Source organism: Eupeodes corollae, chromosome 1 (assembly GCF_945859685.1).
Source record: "Eupeodes corollae chromosome 1, idEupCoro1.1, whole genome shotgun sequence".
NCBI lineage: Eukaryota > Metazoa > Arthropoda > Insecta > Diptera > Syrphidae > Eupeodes > Eupeodes corollae.
Genome location: NC_079147.1, coordinates 78,249,259 through 78,267,402, shown reverse-complemented (window position 1 = coordinate 78,267,402; position 18,144 = coordinate 78,249,259). Strand labels below are relative to the sequence as shown.

The 18,144-nt window shown below is 35.4% G+C and overlaps 1 protein-coding gene across 1 annotated transcript; it reads left to right on the top strand.

Annotated features, from left to right (window-relative positions):
• Window positions 1-2,175: 2,175 nt before the first annotated feature.
• LOC129939538 (V-type proton ATPase subunit F 1) lies at window positions 2,176-3,017 on the top strand. Its single transcript, XM_056047578.1, has 4 exons — window positions 2,176-2,335; window positions 2,405-2,486; window positions 2,548-2,753; window positions 2,812-3,017. Exons 1-4 carry the CDS (start codon window positions 2,282-2,284, stop codon window positions 2,842-2,844), a joined length of 375 nt encoding a protein of 124 aa, XP_055903553.1. The 5' UTR covers window positions 2,176-2,281; the 3' UTR covers window positions 2,845-3,017.
• The last annotated feature ends 15,127 nt before the right edge of the window (window positions 3,018-18,144 follow it).

The following is an 18,144-nucleotide window of genomic DNA, read 5'->3' as shown; positions in this document are numbered from 1 at the left end:
GGAATTACTGTGTAACACAAGCTTAATTTTAAACTATGTGACTTCAAAATGAGAAATCTAAAATGAGTACAATCTAAACTCTGTATAGGTGAAATTTCGATTAATGTTCCAAAAGCATTTAGAATGCATTTCAGAATTTTACAGAATTACAAATTGGAAATAGTAATGAATGAATTAACTATAGCTTCCATTTTATTTTTTTGGTTGTTTTGCTTTTGAGATTGAAAGGTTTTAATTTATTTTCCAGATTTTCTGGCAAATTGACCCTTTAAGTGATATATTTTACAAGTTCAATACCTATTGTTCATCCAATCTGCTAAAATAATTTTTTTTTTTTAAATAAAAAAGTGTCGAAAATAGAATTGTTTGTCGTGATAATCATTAAAATCTTAAATTATTTTATTTATATCATTGAAACAAAATAAACTTAATTATATAAGAACAGTGATTAAGTTGGATTCTGTTTTTTTTTATGTTACACTTCTTTATAATCTTGGATTCCGGAATGAAGAATCTTTTGTTTGTTACTCAAATTCTTTACCTCTTTAGTAAGTGTTTATGAAAAGAAAGCTATAACCTATAAAAACTGGAACTTTCTTCTGTTTGTATTATGTTGTTATACCTTTTGATAAGAAAGTTGTAACTTGGTATAAAATGCTTATTGAAGTTATTACATTCTCACAAATTATAACAGATAGTTAATAATTAGTTCAATAAATTTGATTTTTATATTCTAAGAGTACATGAATGTTCCTTTTATAATAAGAAAACCAAACGTAAGCTATAATAATTTGAAGGTTTAGCCAAAAAACGATTAAAACCCCATATAATTAAAGTTGAGAAATAAATCAAATTGGCAGAGAAATAATTATGCATATAATACAAATTATAATAATAAATAGCACGTTTTTTTGTAAGGCCACTAACGTAAGCCACTAATAGCAATGAGAAGCAATAAGTTACATTCTTAAGCAAGACTTTGATCACAATATGAATACAATTCGACTTTGCAAATGATTGTCTTATAGAGCTAAGTTAGCTTCTTTAGTGAAGCTATAGCTCTCTTTAACAAGTGATTGCTTACATTTTTTTGCCTGCTTGCTAACACTATTCATGAACACTTGTTTCCCAAATATAAGACATATTTAACACATAAATGCTATGAAATTATGACCAGAGTGCAATAATAAAAAGTTTATTCCAAAGAATGTTTTTGACTTCTATAATTATTTAAATTTCTTAAACAATTAAATAAACACCCGATAGTATTAGTCATTTTTTTGAAAATCATAAAATAAAAAGATCAATGTCATGGTTGTTTTATTAATTGTTAAAATTCAAAACGAATATGATGAAAACTTCGTAGTCACATTTTCCAAAACTAAAGCAGCAGTAATAAAACTGATGGAAAATTTGTAACTGTTGTTCTTTGAAACAGCAAACTACTATAAAAACGTAATAATATCATGTTTTGTATTAAGAAAAATGAATTTAAACCGATCGTTCACTAGCAACTTCGTACCTTAGCTAATTTTTTTCGATGAAATGTATGAAAATGCTTCGTATTTCAATTCGAAAAATCATGCTCTACAGAGCTATAAATAATGATTGTTTTGGGTAGAGTTGGATGGCATTGATAGGGATAATGACACAAGATACGAGACAATCGCAATTTCGCAATAGAGAATATCACAATTGACCAATAATTTACTGCCGCAAATATGCTAACTATTTAAGGAAAGTTATGGTTCTGCAATTGGCAATAATAACATCTTTCTCTCTTTAGAAGGACATACATTTCTATTACTGGTTTATTTTAAATTATGTTCTTATACCCCACCTTTTATTGAAAAACCCTTTATATAACCTGAATTCAGGAGAAATATTGATCCCAACAACATATAAGTTGAGAGTGGATGGCTATAGCCGGCAACTTTAACAAACCTGTAGCAACTTTAAGTTGCCAGAATTAATTCTAACTCCCACCACACGTCATTCATACGATTCCTCAATCATCATAAATAACGAATCTATCACAACTATTAAAATATATGAAATGTGTAAAACGGAATTTTATTGTACGTTCTCAATTATCAGTGTGCACAACACCTTAGCATTTATTTGATTATTGTGAATGACTTAAGGAAAATAGATTTTGGTAGCATTCCAATCACAAGGTTTTGACATGTGTCAGCTGACCTGATGAAAAATTCGATATTCCTCGACATCCCATACTTGTCTTCAGTTAATTTTTATTAAAAAATAAAATCTTTCACAAAAAATGGCTCTGCACTCAGCAATTAAAGGAAAACTTATCTCTGTTATTGGAGACGAAGTAAGTTTGATATTAATAAACATATCTTATTAAAACTAAACTTACATAAATCTTTAAATAAAAAACCAGGACACTTGTGTAGGATTCTTGCTCGGAGGTGTTGGCGAAATCAACAAGAATCGTCACGCCAATTTCATGGTCGTTGACAAAAGTAAGATTTGTCTACCTATTAAAAATCCTTTAAATTTAATTGAAAATATCTGAATTCAAAGACACACCAGTGAGCGAAATTGAGGATTGTTTCAAGCGTTTTCTTAAACGCGATGACATCGACATCATTCTAATTAATCAAAACTACGCTGAGCTCATTCGCCATGTAATCGATTCGCACACCTCACCTATTCCTGCGGTCTTGGAGATTCCATCCAAAGATCATCCATATGATGCAAGCAAGGATTCAATTTTGAGACGTGCCAGGGTAAAAATTCAATGCTTTTCATGTAATTATGGTTTTTATTTTGTTTTCTCTTTCAAAGGGCATGTTCAATCCCGAAGACTTGGTCCGTTAAACGTTTCCGGCGAATATGGACTTTTTTTGGGTCATAAAGTATTAGTTTCCAATTGTTTTGTGTAAAATATAATCCATCTTGTTAATCAAATATTTAGTTTCTTTATCGTTGCTGGCTTGATGTGCATTTTCATTCCAATAAAAAGGATTTTGTTTTCTGGTTGAATCTTAAAATTGTTGGTTTTTATTTTATAAAGGTTCTGCTTCATGTGAGTTTCTTTCTGCATAAAGATTGTTGGTTGATTTTGATTTTGGTAGACTATTGATTCAAATCTTCGAAAAAGTTGGAGCATTGATTCGTGACTGACAGTTCAAAGTTCGTCCCAAAATGGCTGATTTTTTTAGTAGATTCAAAAAAGATGTGACCTGGATACATTTTACGTCCAAAGCATAAGTATAACTCCCATCTGTGGGCTTCTATGTTTATTGACAATAAAATCATTAACTTACTTACGTCATTCGAACTTCATCGTAATATTTCTTGCTTCACCCTTTTTACCGTTATTTTAAGAGGCTGCAAACCAGCTGCATTTTCCTCCTCCTAAACTGGCAATGCCAAGTACAGAGATTTTTTCTTTTGCTGTACTGCAGGAATATGGAATTTAAAATAATTGGTGGAAATGCGCATTCAAGAGGACGCAAGCGTCCACAGGTTTTTCTCAAAACCCACCTCTGTCTATCAACTCCTACTCTCACCCCCCCGCGGTGAACATGGGGTGCCTAGTACCTCAATTGGAAATTGGGTTCTAAATCCAGTGGAAAGATGTTGGGGGCAGCAAACGAGAGAGGGGGAGAGGTGTTTCCACTAAGGCACCTCTCATTACAATGAATGCAGCGTACGAATTCTCGAGATGGAACCAACGGCGGCGTCTACAGTTCCAGTAAGTTTGAACTACTTAGTGAGCACCTTATAGGGCGTCTACGACTTATTCGGAGCCCAGGCCTGTAAAGAGCGGTTTATCCGGCTCCCCGTCCTTGGAGTTATACTAAGGATCTGGCCTTCCAGGTTGGGGATTGTGCCGTCGGGGTGACTTCCTGGCCACTTAAAAAAATATCTTAGTTGCGAGGCACCAACAAGCCTGGGATACGGACGGATTTACTGTTGACAACCCAAGCAAACGAAATAAGGACAACGAACTTCGGATCTGTACGTGGAATGTTAGGTCCCTTAATAGATCACGTGCGGCCGAAGAATTAGCGGTTACCCCAGACTGCTATAAAACAGACATCACCGCCATCCAGGAAATACGATGGATGGATAGGGTAAACAAAGGATGAAAATCTGCGATATTTACTATGGTGACTGTTACCCAGAAAACCAACAGCGTCTATTTGGTTGTGGATTTGTTGTTACAACTAGACTCAGACAAAAACTCTTGAGTGTCACCAGTGTGAGTGAGCGTACACGAGAATCCGCTTCAAGAATAAATACGCCAACATAAATCTAATATGCGTACATGCCCCAACAAAGGAGAGAGATGAAGACACCAAAGACATATTCTTTGAGCTCTTGGACAAGACATATGAGCAGTGCCCTGGCTATGACATTAAAATTGTCTAAGGAGATCTTAACGCCAAGCTAGGAAGAGAATACATATTTGGTGGCACATTCTGCCTTTTAAGGGCTAGGTTTCACACGGCCACCTAAGCGAAACCCCTAGTTTGACGACGACTGCAAGCGCAGGCAGCAAAACAACAGGCATATAAAACGGAGCTGCAGAGAAGGACCAGAGCTCCTCGGCAGCTTTACGAGCAGAAGAGGAGAGAGTAACACCGGATTCTTAGATGGAAAAAAAGAAAACATGAGAACTGCGCGATCGAGGAGATAAAGGGATGTCACAACACGAATGAGGTTCGTTAATTTTACCAAAAGGTAAAGAAAACTTCTCAAGGGTACCAGCTACAAACCGAAGCCTGTAAGGACGATCAGAGGAACATCGTAGTGGAACCGCAGTCTATGTTGAGAATATGAAAAGACCACTTCTCCAAATTATATAACGGCGATGACGAACCGAGTTCCGCTGTAAGGGAGATAAAACAACTCAACCTAGGCGGCGCAGATCAATAATTCCGTCTACACGACTTCGACAAAGTGAAGATAGCTACATTTATCTAAACTGAAGTTAAACAAAGCTGCTAGGACTCACGGCATTGCTGCCGAACTATTTAAAGCAGCAGGCGATGACTTGGTAGGGAGCATGCACCAACTCATCTGCAAAATATGGTCGGAAGAAAGCATGCCCGATGAGTGCAATCTCAGCATAGTGTGCCCGATACATAAGAAAGAAGACCCTCTAAATTGCGCCAACTACAGAGGCATCAGTCTCCTTAACATTGCGTATAAGATCCTCTCTGCCGTATTATGTGAACATCTGAAGCTATTCGTCAACAACCTGATCGGTCCTTATCAGTGTGGCTTCAGACCAGGAAAGTCCACTATCGACCAAATTTTCACACTACGGCAGCTCTTGGAAAAACCCAGGCGGTTTAAATCGATACCCACCATCTTTTCACCTATTTCAAGGCCGCATATGGCAGCATCTACAAGGACGAGCTGTATAGAGCCATGTCTAGTTTTGGCATCCCTGCCAAACTCGTCCGTCCGTGTAGAATTACGATGGAGAATGCACGCTCCTCTATCAATGCCGGAAAAGATCTAACCGATGCATTTTATGTCAAAAAAGGTTTTAGACAAGGCGATGCATGCGACTTCTTCAATATCGTTCTGGAATGAACTGTGCAAAACTTAACCGTCAACACTAGAGAACGTTTCGAAGCATTGCCACGGAAGCGAAGAAGATAGGTTTAGTGGTCAATGAGGGCAAGACCAAGTATATAAATAAATAAATAAATTGGGTGGCGCAACAGTCCGTTGTGAACCAGGGCCTAGTGACTTACAACTCTTAAGCATTCCTGTGTGCGAGTACTTTTGTCAGGAATGGAAGGGACCTACAATTTTAGGCCGAATCCGAACGGCTAATTTGAGAAAACACTTTTTCATGACAAGAATTACTCTTGAAGGATTTGTCAATTCCTCGCAAGAGGCAGTAACCGCGCAAATTAAATTTTTTTAAATTAAGGTGGCACAGGCAGGGATTGAACCCAAGACCCCTTGCATGACAGTCCAACGCACTAACCATCATGATACGGGTACTACTAACCACGTATATGCTGTCATCAAAAAAGGACATTGAACAACGACGTCTTGGACAAAACGCCACCATGGACAGCTATAACTTTGAGGTAGTTAAGGACTTTGTCTACCTAGATACCACTATAAACACAGACAACGACACCAGCGCTGAAATCAAAGAAGAATAACTCTTGCAAATCGTTGCTTCTTTGGACTTAGAACGCAATTGAGAAGTAAAGTCCTCTCTCGAGCATCTAAAATCATCATCTATAAGACACTCATCATCGCGGTTCTCATTTATGGCGCTGAGGCCTGGACCCTGTCAAAGAAAGATGACAGCTTCTTAGGATGCTTCGAGAGAAAAATTCTTCGTTGATTTTTGGTCCCGTGTGCATAGATGGAGAATGGAGGAGAAGATTTAACGACGAACTGTAAAGCGACACTGACCTAGTTAGCAGAATTAAAGTCCAACGGCTTAGATGGCTGGGTCATGTAGAGGGAATGGACATCAACGCTCCAGCCCGGAAGGTATTCGAATCCAATCCCGAGGGACGGCGCAGTAGAAGAAGACCGCGACTCAGGTGGCGCACGCAAGTGGGTGAAGATCTCAACCACCTTGGTGTGTGAAACTGGAGACAGCTAGCTAGGAATCGAGCTGGCTGGAGACGCATGTTGGTTGAGGCCCAGGTCCACCCGGACTGTAACGCGACCTTACGTAAGTAAGTAAGTAAGTAAAACTACTTGAATTGAACAGTCTGAAAGGTAATTTCTAACCCAACAAAGAAGAGATTTATCAATACCAAAAGCACGCATTTTCGATAAGAGAGCTTGCCAAACTCTATTAAATGCTTTTGAAATATCAAGTGCAATAATCTTACTTTAGAATTGGTAATTTTCAAAACCCAGATTCTCTGGTGCAAAATGTTTCTCATGTATATGCAAGTGTTGGGAACTCTATGGATGGAACTTTAAATAGATGTGGAAGGCAACTTTTGGATTTCGCTGAAGATTTTGGTTTATTGGTTTATTACTAACAGTGACAGAAGAGGCGATCTCACTTTCATTTCGGGTCAAGGTCATTCAGTTATTGATTATTGTTTTGCGGGAGGTAATTGGCTTAGTGTTGTCGAGGATTTCGAGGTTGTATCTGCAAAATTTCTCTGGTCATTTACCAGTTGTTACCTCTATAAAATTTCAAGATGTAACTTTATCACCCATTTACACATTAAATAGATTAAAATGGATAGAAAATCGTGCTGAAGTGTATAGACGAAAACTCGAGGCTCAGATTAATTGCCTTTCCTCCCAAGAACATTATAGTTGTGACCAGGCCGTTGAAAATATTTTAAAAAGTGTAAGACAAGCAGCTGTTGTGGTAAAACCTAAATCCAGAGATAAACTCGTAGCTGAGTGGTTTGATTGGGAATGTAGAAAACTCCGCAACAAATCTTTCGCAAATCTCAATCTATTTTTTTTAAACGTCTTTACATAGGATCCAATAAATTGTATAAAAAGCTCTGTATTCAAAAAGAAAAAAAAAAATATGTAAATGGCGTAGCAACCAGGCTTTCAAACTGTAAAGATGAAAAAACATTCTGGTCAAACATGAGATTGTTAGGTGGTTGCAAGTGTATGTCAGCCTCAGCTATTGATGTTGAAAAACTCGCTAAGCACATCAAACAGCTCCTGAACACTTTGACAACAAGTTTAAAATTTCAGTATGCCCTTCCTTTAGTTTTCATCCCAGAATTAGATGGGCCAATCACAATAAGAGAGTTGCAAGGAACTCTAGAAAATATGAAAAATGAAAAATCTGCAGGAGTTGATGTTATACCGTGTGAATTTTATAAATATGGAACTCCAAATTTTCTAAATCATATAAATGACTTCTTTAATAGACTTCTTGAAGAAGAAGAAATTATAAAGAGTTTCTTAAAAGCATGGATCTGCGCTATTTTTAAAAAAGGGGATTTGCAACTTCCGAGCAACTACAGGGGCATTTCGATTCTGCCATGTCTTAGGAAAATATTCACCCATCTTTTATACCAAAGGTTGACAAAATGGGTTGAAGAGAATAAACTCCTTAGTACTTTCCAAGCCGGCTTTTGAGCAGGATTTTCTACAATAGACCATATATTTGCTCTTACAAGCATAGTAAAGAATTGTTTTGAAAAGAAAAAGAAAATGTACGCCTTTTTCGTTGATTTTCAGGCGGCATTTGACACGGTGAATTTAATATATAAATTATCTACTTTAGGTTTATCCACTAAATTTCTAAATCTGTACAAACTCCTTATAACTGGCACCTCTGCTGCAGTCTGGAATGGAAATTCGAAGTCTGACTTTTTTTAATACAACATGTGGTGTTCCTCAAGGATGTAGATTGAGTCCCATTATGTTTTCACTATTTATTGCGATGTATCTAAAGATTTTCCAGGTGGAGTCATTGTCGGTGATACACTTATAAAGATGCTTTTATACGCGGATGAAGTTGTTATTTTGGCTGATAACCCCACATCTTTACAGCTTCAAACTAATAAACTCATAAGATTTTGTGATTTGTGGGATCTTAAAATTAACGCCACAAAGTCAAAAATAATGATTTTTGAAAGTACTCATCGAAGAAGAACTCCCAATGAAAGATGGTTTTTAGATCGCGAACCGTTAGAAATAGTATCTCAATACAAATACTTAGGTTTCTAATAACGTACAACCTTGACCTCCGCCTTCATGTTAAAGAAAAATGCATTGCTGCCAAAAGAGCAATAAATCTCATGTGGAGTAAATTCTTTTGCAATAAATATGTCGATGCTACTGCTAAGTTTAGAGTATTTGATGGAACTATAAGAACGTGCCTTTGTTACGCAGATCAAGTTTTTGGCTATCGAAACATGGAGGAATCCGAAGTTGTTCAACGTTTCTTTTACCAACGCATTTTCAAACTAGCTAGTTCAACTCCAACGTATGCCATCCACGTAGAAACCGGTATAGCACAAATATTCCTAGACAATTTAAAATCAAATGCGGACTATATTGTTAAAGTTATGAATAGACCTGATACAAACCTTCACAAAAAAATAGTGCAATACGCACTCCGATCTCAATTATCGCCTTTTAAAGAATGGTACGAATTGGCTTATCAGCATTGCTTTAATCTAAATCTTAATAATACACCTCTAGCCGATTGGCAAAAAGTTTTCTATAAATGCATAGTAAAGATAAATGACTCTCTTTATTTACAGTGTTTGCATAGAGCTCAAACTTCTAGCACTAGACTTATATACAAAACACTAAACCACACACTCTACAGAAGTAATTATTTTAACGAAAAATTATCTATAAAGCAAATGAGCCTTATTTTTAATGCAAGAACTGAGATGCTGAATTTAAACTATAAGCCACATAGAGTAGACCTTGATCCAAAATGAACTTTGTGCAACCGCAATGACATTGAGGATGTGTACCACTTCTTAGCTGTTTGTCCAATGTTACAGGAAATAAGTTGGCCATTTTGCCATACGGTTCTCATAGGTTTTTATCCATAACTGCGGTTTTTTGGCATGAGAAATAAGCAGATATGTATGACACTGACAATGATCTGATGTGCCTAGAGGTGATAATACACTAACCCTATATTCATTATGATCAGAGGTAAGAAACAAGTCTAGTCATAGACCTTTTCTAAATTAAGTAAAGGGTGATTTTTTGAGGTTAGGATTTTCATGCATTAGTATTTGACAGATCACGCGGGATTTCAGACATGGTGTCAAAGAGAAAGATGCTCAGTATGCTTTGACATTTCATCATGAATAGACTTACTAACGAGCAACGCTTGCAAATCATTGAATTTTATTACCAAAATCAGTGTTCGGTTCGAAATGTGTTTCGCGCTTTACGTCCGATTTATGGTCTACATAATCGACCAAGTGAGCAAACAATTAATGCGATTGTGACCAAGTTTCGCACTCAGTGTACTTTATTGGACATTAAACCAACCACACTAATGCGTACAGTGCGTACAGAAGAGAATATTGCGTCTGTTTCTGAGAGTGTTGCTGAAGACCGTGAAATGTCGATTCGTCGCCGTTCGCAGCAATTGGGTTTGTGTTATTCGACCACATGGAAGATTTTACGCAAAGATCTTGGTGTAAAACCGTATAAAATACAGCTCGTGCAAGAACTGAAGCCGAACGATCTGCCACAACGTCGAATTTTCAGTGAATGGGCCCTAGAAAAGTTGGCAGAAAATCCGCTTTTTTATCGACAAATTTTGTTCAGCGATGAGACTCATTTCTGGTTGAATGGCTACGTAAATAAGCAAAATTGCCGCATTTGGAGTGAAGAGCAACCAGAAGCCATTCAAAAACTGCCCATGCATCCCAAAAAATGCACTGTTTGGTGTGGTTTGTACGCTGGTGGAATCATTGGACCGTATTTTTTCAAAGATGCTGTTGGACGCAACGTTACGGTGAATGGCGATCGCTATCGTTCAATGCTAGCAAACTTTTTGTTTCCAAAAATGGAAGAACTGAACTTGGTTGACATGTGGTTTCAACAAGATGGCACTACATGCCACACAGCTTGCGATTCTATGGCCATTTTGAGGGAAAACTTCGGAGAACAATTCATCTCAAGGAATGGACCGGTAAGTTGGCCACCAAGATCATGCGATTTGACGCCTTTAGACTATTTTTTGTGGGGCTACGTCAAGTCTAAAGTCTACACAAATAAGCCAGCAACTATTCCAGCTTTGGAAGACAACATTTCCGAAGAAATTCGGGCTATTCCGGCCGAAATGCTCGAAAAAGTTACCCAAAATTGGACTTTCCGAATGGACCACCTAAGACGCAGCCGCGGTCAACATTTAAGTGAAATTATCTTCAAAAAGTAAATGTCATGGTCATGGACCAATCTAACGTTTCAAATAAAGAATCGATGAGATTTTGCAAATTTTATGCGTTTTTTTTTTAAAAAGTTCTCAAGCTTTTAAAAAATCACCGTTTACATATAATAGGAAAGCTGTTACATATATGATTGTACATCGTCTGCACTCTGCATGCATGTGCAAAGAGGACTTACGAGAGCAGAAATAGAGGTCATTAATATACATAGAAAAGAGCAAAGTACCCAGTATAGAACCCTGTGGAACACCTCTATTTATAGTGAAAGAGTAGAAAACAGAGTATTGTTTGCAAAAACACGTTACGTAAATTAGTTTAGCTGATGATAACAATTTGAATTTGGTTAAGAGCTACAGTATCAAAAGGGCAAGTATTGTTACTTTTTCATTATCAACTGCACTTTGTATTCCTTCTGTTACGTCAATTAGAGCAGTTATGTAGCTTTGTTAAGTCCTAAAGCTGGAATGGTAATAACAAATAAGTTGATGTTCGGATATTTAATTTGAATGGTGTTTTAAAGGACTTTGAAAATTTCTTTCAGAAAATACTAAGTTTTCCACGTCTGGACTCAATTTTTGATTGTTTTTACCAATAAATTCAAATACGTCTTCTTTTTTTTTCTCAATTTTATTGTAAAATAATTTTAAAACATTGTAACTAACAATTCTTTGTCATAGTAGCTTTCAATTATGTTACACACAAACTTCAAAACTTTGCTCTTTTATCTTACCATAAATTTCTTAAAGTGTGTTTTTCATAACAAATACATTTTATGGTAAGTACATTCAATTATTTTTGTTTATTTTTTATTATTTCAAAATCAATATCATTAAAAAAGAAAATATATAATTATAATAATAATTGTTTGTTTTTGTTTGTTTTTATTTTTTTTAACACTAATTAATTGGTTTTGTTTTTGTTTTTCATTTTCTTTAGCTTGTAAACTAAGTCTCTGTGTTTTTTGTGTGTGTTGTGTTTTTATTTTTATTTTATATTTTCTTCGAATTTATTTTTGTTTTGTTTTACTTATATAAAATAATAACTAATTGAGTATACAGTTAATAAAACTTATTTACTAATTCATCAGTTAATCATACAAAAACTAAATTATACATTTTACTTACTTTTTTTTCTTCGTTTTTTGTTTTATTTTATTTTTGAAAAATCAACTATGTTGTTTATAAATGTATGTGTGTATATAATATAATTATTTTTGTTTTTGTTTTCGTTCCTCTAAACCACAATAAATTTTCTAATGTCTTTTCTTTTTGTTTTCATCATTGTTTTATTGTTTTTAAGTTTAAATTTGTTTAGTTAGTTTGCAAATTTTGTTTGTATATTTACATTTATTTATTTATTTAAATTGTAATTAACATTGACGATTTATTTATTTATTTTTTATTTTAAACTTTTCATTATTTAGTTGATAAAATATTTGTTTTTTTTTCTGTTTTAATTCAATTAATTTATTTGACTATTTTCTTTTTCTACACATTCACCTATATGTATTGTTTTTTGTTTTTTAATTGTTATTTTGTTTTTACTTATTTACTAAAAATGTTAACTTTCTATTTCACATGTTTTTTTTTCTTAATTTTTCTTATTTCTGATCCATAATACTTTTTAATGGCTTCTTTCTGTAGGTTTTGTTTTGGTTTTTATGTTTTTGATCCAAGGATAAAAAATAAAATTTAATAAAGAGTCATAATCTTTGGATTCTGTTTAATTACTTAAACACTCTTTGATGTTTTTTGTTGCTGGTTTTTGAATTAATTTTAATTATATTTAATTAATTTCTTTTGTTTGCTAATTTATCAAAGTATTTTGAAAAAAAAAACTATTTTGTTGTTAGACATAATATTGTTGTATTTTGGCAGTTTGTTTATTTTGAACTAAAAAAGATTAATTTTTGTTGAATTTACGATAAATAAATAAATTCCTTTTTTTTTTAAATGTTAATTTAATTTAAAACAATATAAATTTCTAGGAACAAAAATTCGTGAAGGCGCAAGGTTAAAACTCAACAATAAAACTGAAGCAGTCCACATATTAAACATTAGGTGAAGGGCGTATTCAAGCTTTGAATCGGGGGGAGGGGGGGGGGGGGTCACATACTTAACATGAAGATGAGTTTTTCAGCAACGTTCAAAAATGTTCTTCAATTTTTTCTTAAGGAGGCTGACAACTTTTTAAATAACATAATGTGGATCTTAACCTTACATTTACATATTTCAAGGGGAAAAGGTACAACTTTATTAATTAGACTATTTTAGTACACTGTTGGACAGCAATATGTGGCCCAATTATTTAATTTGGACGACTCCCCACATAAGCAAACATTCCGGGATTCCAATAGGATTCTTAAATATGCCATATTTAAGAGCTAAAATATAGTAGCTCAGAGGGTTTTTGGTCATTTCAAGCAGAAATATTAGAAACTGTTTTGAAACGTAGCTTTTTTCCAAAAATTATACATCCTTTTCTTGTAGGGATTTTCATGAATGTGAAGAACTCTGCAAAAATATGGATGCAGAAACCTAGACAATGAGAAAGTTTGCCAGAAAATGTGATCTTTTTTCGTAGGAAAAGACTCAATTTTCGGGAGTTTATTATATTACTATCGTTATCAGTCTGCTTACTCGAAGATTGGAGCTGATGATAGAAGAAATTCTAAACAAATTATTGTTTTACGTGAACCTGCTGAAAATATTTTGATCTTTATGGCTGAAACACAAACACGCTTCAGCTTCGGCTTCGCCTGACGTTTACAAGTTCAGCCATAGGATTTCAATGCATGCTATTACAATGGAGCTTCGATCTCACGTTTCGTTTGACAATCGTAAGGAAAAGAACGTAATGTAACGTAATGTGACTAAAAACGGAAGCTCTAGTTCATGGCTGAATCGCAAACTCGCTTCAGCTTCGGATTCGGCTGCGTTACAGTGGTCATGCTTTGAGGTTGCTTTGAATGACATTTCTATTATTTCCTCCCTCCAAAGAGCATATATTTTCTTTGTTGACATTTTTTTTAGAGCTGTTGAGCTGTCAGACAAAACAAATGTTCAAATAATTGAACTAGAGCTTCCGTTTGGAGTCACATTACGTTACATTACGTTCTTTTCCTTACGATTGTCAAACGAAACGTGAGGTCGAGGCTCCATTGTGATAACGATTGTCAAACGAAACGTGAGATCGAAGCTCCATTGCGATAGCATGCATTAAATTCCTATGGCTGAACTCGTAAAAGTCAGGCGAAGCCGAAGCTGAAGCGTGTTTGTGATTTAGCCATCAATTATCTGAACATTTGCTTTGTCTGACAGCTCATCAGCTGTAAAAAAATGGAAACAGACAAACTATTTGCTCTTAAGAGGGATGAAATAATAGAAATTTCATTCAAAGGAACCTCGAAGCAAGCCCACAGTAACGTAGACGAAGCTGAAGCGTGTTTGTGATTCAGCCATTAAAGAGTTAATAAAACTTACAAATTGTTGAAAGAAAAAAGTTTTGTTCTTATTTTTAAGGAAAAATGGACATTTAAGTACATAGTTTCTCTTAAAATTAAATACAAACAAATAAAGGTAAGGAAACAAGTTGGGAAGAAACTTTAGTGTTCCACTCAAAAACTACACGTTGCAGAATCTTTTTTCACGTCAGTTCTCGAGACATTCAAAGCTTTTATACTAAATTATACCTACAATATGATGCGTTCATTGCCATTATAACTAATAAGCCATTAGTTTAACAAAAGTGTCACTTTTGCTGTGTTTGGGACCCGTGTTTTTTGGCATTCTATTAATAGTTTAGTAGAAAATTCCTAAGAAAACGCATCGGCAGTAGCCAGTTTTTTGTATTTAAAAATTGGTACAACTGAAAGAAGATCTGTTAGAATAGTAATAAACAAAACACAAAGAAAAGAAAGTGAAAATCAAAAGTTAGAACTAACTTCAGCAAAAAAAAATTATTAACTAAAACTAATAAAATGGGTAATTTTCAAGAAGAAATGGTAAGTAAACATCTGGAAGTTGAGATTCTATAAAAAAGTTAATTTAACAATTGCTTCATGGAAGGGGTTTGTTCGTAGACTACTACATTAACATTTGGTGTTGAAGCGAGTTTATAGCTCGCCTCAATTCTATAAATACCTGAATCGAGTTGAAATGAGCTTGATTAGACTCGATTCCGGTCGGGGATCGGAGGGCAGTCAGCATTTCTGAAGAAAACTGTGTGGAGGAGCTGGTTTTACAGATAATCTATTTATTTGCATTTTCGTGTACAAAAAATATAGTTTTGTTTTAATCAAATTTAAAAAAAAAATGTTCTTTTATGGTGCTGACCTATTCAGTTCTTCATTGTTTAACACGAGTCAAACTATCTCACTTGCACTTCACACATCAAAAACATCGAAACACCATTTGCATTTTAGAAAGCGCTGTCAAACTCAATCACTTTTAAATCTTCTTGTCCGGTGGAAACACCAAAAAGCTTTGTTGAATCTAAACTGAGATAAACCTTTAGTGGAAACATAGCAAAACTTAATTATCTTTTATATTGTTTTCTCTTGCTAAATAAGCCCAGTTAGTCAATTTTCATTAACAAAACTAAGTAATATCAACAGTAAGAGATTGATTTTTTTCCCCAATGGAAAATACATGATTGCAAATGCACAACTACTCAACGAACACAGCCATCTAGATACAAATGCAATATCAATCGTCAGTGACGAAGGTCGAGCTGCAGCTCATCTTCAACTCAATAAAAAACAAAAAATCAGACATTTACCGATGGAGGCAATTGACATTTACACCACACTCTTCAATAATGCATATTATCCAGTGCATTGGAAGACAGCTGTGGTTCATCCTCTCTCGAAAAAGGGAAAGGACAACTCCAACCCGTCAAATCTTCGGTCGATAAGTCTTCTTCCGAGCATCAGCAAAGTTTTCGAAAAAATCACTAATAGGGCTCCGACTAAGTGGGCTGCGGACAACCAAATAATTCCGGATAAACAGTGCGGGTTCAAGGCGGGTCATGACACTATTCATGCTGCGTCTAAACTCGTTTCTGATATCCAATGGAATAAATCAAAACAACAACGCACATGTGCTGTTCTGGTTGATTTGGAAAAGGCCTTTGACACCGTATGGTTAGAGGATCTTTACCTAAAATTGAGCAGGCTTGGCATAAGCAAGCCATTGTTGTATATACTTTATGATATGCTTAATGGTAGAAAGTTTGTTGTCAAAAGTGACAATGTAACTTCTACCACAACATTCTCAATTAAAAATGGTTTTCAACAGGAAGCGGTGAATTTGCCGATTCTCTTCAGCATTTACACCAGCGATCTGATAGGTAGTCTTACAAAGGCAATTGCGTACTCCGACGATCTAATTGCGTACAGAACGGCCCGAAAGGTTGAGGTTGTTAGAATTCTCTTACAGCGTGATTTCGACAAGATTCAGCGATATTGCGACGACTGGAAACTGAAAATAAATATCCAGAAGTCGGAGACAATTCTGTTCCGGACTCCGTTGGCTAGGGCCACGAGGGATACGTGCAAGAATTTGCGCAAGATGGTCATCGCTGATCTTCACGGGCAGCCATTAGCGAGCAAAAGTGTTATATCAGTGTTTATATTTTGATACACCAGGGCCAGAGGAGCCTTCGCTCTGACGAAACGGCTGTTTTACAGCAGTCGGCTTGACCCCAGAATGAAGGTAATTTGCTACATGGCCCTTATACGGCCGATGATCGTTTATGGTTGTCCTGTGTGGTTCAGCGTTTCCCCTTCTCAGATGAAGAAGTTTCGGGTGTTCGAGCGGCAGTGTAAACGACCCTGTACCGGCTTATATCGAACAGCCGAATCCTCGTATATGCATTACTATTCCAACGAGGTCCTATACAATGGGGTTAGAATCAACAGAATTGAAAATTTCGTGACAAACTCGGTAGAGGTCACATTGCAAGATCTTAGTCTTCTACCAACAATTTAATTTTCGGGGCATTCTATCCGAACAACGAGTATTTTGAAAGTGCATGCTTGAGTGGCTTCATTCCACCAAAGGCATTCTTGTTTTTAGATAGATGCGGTCTGATACAGGATAAATTGGCAGTTCCGCTAATCTACCACGTCAGACGAAGAACCGTGGATAGGACTCCTGTACAATCGGGACGTCATGCCACAAGGCGGAGCAGAGCTAATAAGTACCTGAACCTCCTCCACAGGTACATTCGTAAATAACCCTAATTCATCACCTTCTATTTTTAAGGCGATAGCTATCATTGAAATCGATGCGGAAAAATGTTTGATTCGACATTTGACGGTGGTTCACTTCGATTAGAAACGAAAATTGCATACTGATCGATCGGAAATCATTCAAGGAATTTTTTGAGGAAAAAAAGTGTAATTGCCCATTTTTTTTTCTCTAAAAACGTATTTTTCTATTTTCCGGACGGAAATTCATTTTCTTGAACAGCTGATACTTTTATGTTCAAAAGTGAAACGAATCGTTCCACTGATTTGTGTTCCAATTTCACACAATTCTAATGACAGATTTCTGTCAGTAAAAGTTTTTCGGTGGATTTCAATCAGGAAATTTTTTTTAATGACAGCTATAAACGACCTGTCACGAAAATTTCAATATTTGTTTTCAATGATGAAAACCAATGATAGCTATAACTGGCGCCTAAACCTTAGCATTTGGATGGTAGTTTAATGGTAAATACGTCAATGAAATTTAAAACGAAACGTTCGTTCGGGGTGAGTACTAAATTGAATTTACTAAATATTTAATTTTTATAACGTGGCTAATCCGAGCATTTAAAAATTTGTCATGAAAACAACCGCGAAAGTTGGTATTGAATAGTATTTATTCCTGATCTTTCAAAACATTTTCTTAAGAAAATTCAATGTTGAAAATCTTAAGATTATTCTTTGATGGAGAGTGGACTTTTATAAAGTTTTAGTTCAGGGAGCATTACAAAAATTGTACAACATTTCAAGCCTGAGCTAATAACTTAAGACGCTATCTTTGAACATAGAAAATTACAAGGTTTATCGATGTTTAAAGCCTTTTTAGAAGTATGATTTATGACTACAATAAGGATGTACCGAAATAAATTACCTAGCTAACGAGTGATATCAATTCAACTAACGAATATGAAAGCTCAAACAATCGAGTAAAATGAATATAACTAGCGAGTAAATGTTAAACTTACTAGTAAAATTACACAAACTAACGAGAAAGATCATTCAGCGAGTAGGACTGCA